This window comes from Ipomoea nil, unplaced genomic scaffold, assembly GCF_001879475.1.
Source record: "Ipomoea nil cultivar Tokyo-kokei standard unplaced genomic scaffold, Asagao_1.1 scaffold0937, whole genome shotgun sequence".
Taxonomy (NCBI): Eukaryota; Viridiplantae; Streptophyta; class Magnoliopsida; order Solanales; family Convolvulaceae; genus Ipomoea; species Ipomoea nil.
The window spans coordinates 1040790-1047400 of record NW_017617365.1 but is presented as its reverse complement, the minus strand read 5'-3'; the positions used below and the strand labels follow the sequence as shown (position 1 = coordinate 1047400).

The following is a 6611-nucleotide window of genomic DNA, read 5'->3' as shown; positions in this document are numbered from 1 at the left end:
ACCTGATAGCAGGTTACCTTCAATTTTAGCAGGTTATCTGCTTACGTGGCAGCTGAGTTGGCATTTTTAATAAATTTTAAATAATTTTTAATAAATTTTAATAATAAATTTTTATTTAAAATTTTTTTTTAAAAAATAAAAACGACTTTATTTTATTATTTATTTATTTTTTCAATTTTTATAAAATTTATTATTAAAATTAATTATTAAAAATTATTTAAAAATGCCAACTCAGCTGCCACGTAAGCAGGTAACCTGCTAAAATTGATGGTAACCTGCTATCCGGTGAAATTGCATACGTTTGGAGAGTTCGGTGGCCTAATTGCACGTTTTTGGAGTGTTCAGTGGCCTAATTGCACTTTTTTTTTTTCGTTTAGTGGCCTAATTGCATTTTCAGGTTACGTTCAGTAGCCAATTTGAACCTTATTCCCTATTTTTATGCTATGCTTGTCAAATAGAGAATGTCAAATAACTAAAGTCAATCAAATCTTTAAAAAATTGTAAGATATGTAATTTATCAAATACATATACCTTAAGAAGTTAAGATGTGTATATAAATAACATATTTTGTTAATTTTTAAGAAAATCATAAAATAGATTATGATTTTATATAATTTTATATAATTGATGAAATTCATAAATATCAGACAATCCTAAATTTTGTCCACTGATATGCCTATCAATAAAATTTGTGTGTCACATATATGTTTAGCTATTGGAATATATAAGATAAACCCCATTTATATAAGAAAAATATTACTCCGTACTTTGAAAATTTACATTTTACTTCCCAACTTTTACCCCTTTATTCAAATTCCTAAGGTAAACATCAAGAAGTAAGGATGAAAGAGAATATTAAATTTTGTCCTCTAAATTGGCTTTTTTCTCTTTTGGAAATCCATACATGTAATTAAACGTACTCTTTTTGTAAAACCATCTTTTTAATGAAAAGTTTGAAATGAATTAGAATATTAAATTTTGTCCTCTAATTGGCTTTTTTTCTCAGCCACAAGTGCTCCATGCTGTCAATTCTACATGGGCTATAAATGAACATCCCTATTTCTCTTACTCTATCTCTTCAATTCACTGCAGGTCCCATCCTTTTAAAGGATATAAACACCCTTAGAGAGAGCGAGAGTTAGAGGAAGAGAGAGACACAAATCCACAATGGAATGCTTGCAATTTCTTCACATGAACAAAGGAGAAGGAGAGACTAGTTACGCCAAGAATTCTACTTTGCAGGTGACTAAAAAGTTTGAATTTGCAAATTTTTTTTTTATACATTAGGAAATCCAAAAACATTATGGCCCTATTTGGTAAAATAGCTGTTAGTAGTTAGCTGATTGTGTTAATTAGAGGGTATAAATAGTTGATAACATTAGCTGATTGTAGAAAAGTGTTTGGTAAATTAGCTGTTAACTGATAGCTGTTTGATATAATTTCTTTTTTCAAAAAGCTAATTGAAAAAGTTGCTTATATATTGAGTGAATTTGCAGATGAAGATTATGCTGGAGGGAAACCCATTACTTGAAGAAGCATTAAACGGCATTTTGTACAACGACAACAACATTAATTTCCCCGAAAGCATGGGCATTGCAGACCTGGGCTGTTCCTCTGGCCCCAACACCTTAACAGTAGTGTCGAAGATCATCGGAATCATCTACAACTCAACAAGGAAAACCGGGCGGCCCTTGCCGGAGCTACGAGTTTATCTCAACGACCTTCCGGGGAATGACTTCAACGACATATTCATGTCGTTGCCGGCGTTTTACAAGAGGCTGAAAGAAGAGAAGGGGAAGGAGATGGAAAATTGTTTCGTGACAGGCGTACCAGGTTCCTTCTATGGAAGGTTGTTTCCGAGGAAGAGTCTGCACTTCATTCACTCTTCTTCCAGCCTCCATTGGCTCTCTCAGGTCAGCTTCTATAATTCTAAACAATCCTTTTGGTCAAAAAAAATTACACTTTTGGTCCCTAAGTTGAATAATTGTAGAATTCGTCCCTAATTGTTGGTCAAGTTTACTTTTTGTTCCTAAATTATCATTGGTATTGTACTTTTCGTTCCTGAGTTATACTACAATTATAAAGTTCGTCCCTAATATTTTATTAGTAAAGAGATGAAAAGTGCAACATCAATGATAACTCACTCATGGAAATTATGGAATTTCCGACCACCTGAAAGTGATCTTAAATCAAGTCGAAAGCCTTGTTCCGACCACTTTTGGTATCCGAAAAAACCTTTGTTGCTATTTCCGACCACTTTTTACTTTCGACTTGATTTAAGATCACTTTCAGGTGGTCGGAAATTCCATAATTTCTAGCAGTGACTTAGAGACAAAAAGTAAGTATGACCAACACGTAGGGACGAATTCTACCATTACACCCTATAATTTAGGGACTAAAAATGCAACTTTCCCTCATAATAATTATTACAGTAATAAAAGTACAAAATTATAATTATTATATTGTATTATAGAGTTAATTACTGAAATAATCCATTTTGATTATAGCAAAATTATTGGCTATATTTTTTGGGCATAATTAAATATTTCATTAGTCCATAATTAAAGGACCATTTTGATAATAAAGTCTTATATTTTATTATTATTTTCATGTCTAGATAGTTATCACTTTTAACTTTTCATTCTCACGTCGTTTTCCTAAATACAACCTAAAACAACTACATACATCTTCTAACCTTATCATCATAGAATCATGATACGTAGGATGTAAATTAAACGTGAAACGGTTTTTTCAACGAAGGTTCCACCCAGTTTGGACGGCGAAGACGCCACCCTGGCCCTGAACAAAGGGAAGATCTACATATCCAAGACGAGTCCTCCGAGTGTGTTGACTGCGTATTCTCAGCAATTTCAGAAAGACTTTTCCTTGTTCTTGAAATCACGGTCGGCGGAGATGGTTCCCGGCGGCGGGATGGTTCTGTCGTTTATGGGGAGAAGCTCCGGCGATCCTACAACCGAAGATAGTTGCTATCAGTGGGAGCTCTTAGCAGAAGCACTATCTGCTCTCGTCTCTAAGGTAATTACCAAAACAGGGAAGTCAATAGGGAATAAAATGAGATTTTAAATCAAATGTTTATCACAGTGTAAAAAGTTATATCTGTTACTTTTTTATACTGTATTTCACCTTAACAGTGACCTTGTAGTTTACTATAGAGGGATGTAGTTAAATGATTAATGTCGGGTTACAATTAGATAACCAAAGAACTCATTGGTTAAGTGTACTTGATTTACTACGTCAGCAGTATTAAGATTCAATGACTTACAGGACGGGTCAAATGAGATTAACACCAATCATTATTGTGTGGACCATATCAAATAATATACATTCAGTACACAAATAATGTACATTTAGTACACAAATAATGTACTTTTAGTATATTAAAATATACATTATAATTAGAGAAAGTGCATTATTTAAGTATTGAAAGTACATTATTTTAAATAATGTACATTCAGTATAAGAATAATGTGCTTTGAATATATTAAAAATGTATTTTTTGTTATGACTCATATAATAATATGCCAATTCAACAGACACTTTCGCCTAACAATCCCTTAACCATCGGATGTTGGACTTGGCCCTTCATGAGCATCAGTCCAACACCTTCCCACCACTTGTCAGTTTTAACTACACAGTTTTTGTATTATAATACATCATTGGTCTAATAATCATGTATGTGTGTATATATTAATAATAGGGTGTTGTTGAAGAGGAGAAGGTGGATTGCTTCAATGCCCCATACTATGCCCCATCGGTTGAAGAAGTGAAAGATGCGGTGGACGGAGAAGGCTCGTTTATCATCAATCGGCTAGAGGCATTTGAGGTTGAATGGGACGGAGATTTGGAATTGGAGAGCAATAATTCTTCGTGTTGTGACACACTGAGGTTGATGTCAAGGGGGGAACGAGTGGCTAAAACCATAAGGGCTGTGGTTGAGTCGATGTTGACATGCCACTTTGGAAGAAATGTGATGGATGAATTATTCACCATATACACTGGGTTGGTTGATGACTACTTTTCCAGGACCAGACCCAAGTATATCAACTTGCTCATTTCTCTTTCAAGGAAATAATGACCATTTCACTATTTTTCCAATTCTCGTCGACTATTATGAGCAATTTAGGTTTATATATCTCTTTGTAGTTTTTTGTCAGCTAGAGTCATAAAGCAAAGGTTACCATGTACACATCTTCAAATACTAGCTAAGGGCATCCTCATAACTAAAAAATATAGTATTTGCATTGTTTTAACACCTTGCAAAAGTAATGTACGTATTTGAAAAAGAGCGCTTTTATACTTTGAATTTATTATACTTAGATTTTATTTTTAGCAAATACCAATTTTGGTCTTGCGAGTATTAGCAAAATGACAGTTTTAGTCGACATGTTGAATTCTTACCAATTTTCATCCACGACTATTATTGTTTGTGTCAAAATTCATCACGCCGGTCACTCAGTCGTTTAAGGCATGCTGAAATCTAAAAATTTTAAAGGTATTTTCGTCGTTTTCAACTTAAGATCCCAATTTGATAATTAATAATGATGTTTAAGCTCTAAGATCGATCTTAATTCGCAGCTCTCCTCCTCATCCGGCCTTAATTTGAGGAGGAGAACTGTGAATTGAGATCAATCTTAGAGTTTAATTAAATCCTTTATTCATGCTCAAATTGAGATCTTAATTTGAAAAAGACGAAAATAGCCTTAATAGTTTCATATTTCGAAATATCTAAAACGGATGGGTGACCGGTGTGATGAATTTCGACACTAAAATAATAGTCGTGAATGAAAAATGGTACTAAAACAATAGTCGTGGGTGAAAATTTATAAAAATTAAATATGTGGATCAAAACTGTCATTTTACTAATACTCGTGGAACGAAAATTGGTATTTGCTCTTTTTTTTTTTTTTTTTTTTTTTTGGTTTGCCAACTACGTAATATAAGCATAATTATGTTTAAATAAACATGTTTCCTAGCTAAGATATGCACCTAGTAACTCCCTAGTTAAAACAAATCACTAAAATATTAAATGAAAATACACTATCTGTGATTATACCATTATAGAGTGTATATATAGTATGTGAGGCTGTACAAAACTTGTATTGCATTTATCTCTGCATAAAAGATGTGTTTATGAGTGTTAATCTAAGCAGAATTTGTGATTTATCTTTAGTATAATTAAGTAATTAATTACCATTTCATCTTTATCTGTCAAATTTATTCTGTTAATTTTGATTTTAATTCAAAGAAAATATAATGGGGTGTTTGATAAATAGTTGTTAGTTAATTGTTGTTAGCTGATTGGGTTAGCGGGTTTTGCTAGTTGATAGTATTAGCTGATTGTAGAAAGATGTTTAGCAAATTAGTTGTTAGAATATTAGCTAATAGCTGATTACATGCAAAATGACTTTCTCAAAAAACTGTTTTGAGCAGTTTTATGAATTTTAATGTTTTGGTGCAATAAACTGTTTCAAAAAACTAATTAATTAAATATTTATATTGATTATTTAATCAAATTAAACAGTTAATAGTGGTCGAATTAATATTTAGGGTCCGTTTGGAAAGCAGGAAAATGACTTCTGGAAAATGTTTTCTGGAAAATGAGTCATTTTCCGGGAAATATTTTCCTTTCCGGTGTTTGGTTGCATTCTGGAAACTATTTTTGTGTGTTTGGTTCATTTTCTGGAAAATGAGTAGAATTGTATAATTAAACATTTTAATTATTTTATTTAGAATATTACAATATGTATAATAATATAATAATAATTTTAAATATAATAAAAAAGTAACTAATAATATATCAAAAATATTATGATGGTGGTGGTGTAGTGGTAGTGGTGTTATTTGTTATATAATAATAATAATAATAATAATAATAATAATAATAATAATAATAATAATAATAATAATAATAATAATAATAACTGGTGGTGGTGGTGATGGTGTGGTGGCAGTGGTTACGGTGGTATGGTGGTGGTGGTGGTGGCGGTGGCGGCAACGGTGGTTGTGGTGGTGGCGGCGGTGGTTGGGGTGGTATGGTTGCGGTGGTTGGGGTGGTATGGTTGCGGTGGTGGTGGCGACGGTGGTGTGATGGTGGTGGTGTGGTGGTGGTGGCGGCGACGGTGGTTGCGGTGGTATGGTGGTGGCGGCGGCGGTAGTGGTAGTGTGGTGACAGTGGTATGGTGGTGGTGGTGGCGACGATGGTTGCGGTGGTATAGTGGTGGTGGTGGTGGCAGCAGTGGTGGTGGTGGTGGTATGGTGTTGATGTGTTGGTGGTGGTAGTGGTTGCGGTGTGATGGTTGTGGTGTGGTTGTGGTGATATAGTGGTTGTGGCGGCAGCAGTAGTAGTGGTGATGGTGGTAGTGAGGTGGTGGTGGTATGGTGTTGATGATGTTGGTGGTGCTGTGATGTTGGTGTAAAAGTTGAAAAATAACTTTCCCACAAAAAAAAAAAAAGAAGTCATTTTCCTCCAAAACAAGTCTATTTTCCAAAGTCAACGAAAATAGATTTCCGTTGACTTGATTTTCCAGGCATATCCAAACAATGAAAACTTGAAAAATGATTTCCAAAACTCATTTTCCAAGTTTCCAAAC

At 33.7% G+C, this 6611-nt stretch overlaps 1 protein-coding gene across 1 annotated transcript; it reads left to right on the top strand.

Moving 5' to 3' along the window:
• Positions 1-1066: 1066 nt before the first annotated feature.
• LOC109179566 (jasmonate O-methyltransferase) lies at positions 1067-4347 on the top strand. The gene is made up of 4 exons (XM_019329067.1): positions 1067-1242; positions 1497-1913; positions 2761-3036; positions 3719-4347. The coding sequence occupies exons 1-4, from the start codon at positions 1168-1170 to the stop codon at positions 4091-4093; spliced, it is 1143 nt and encodes a 380-aa protein (XP_019184612.1). The 5' UTR covers positions 1067-1167; the 3' UTR covers positions 4094-4347.
• Positions 4348-6611: the final 2264 nt, after the last annotated feature.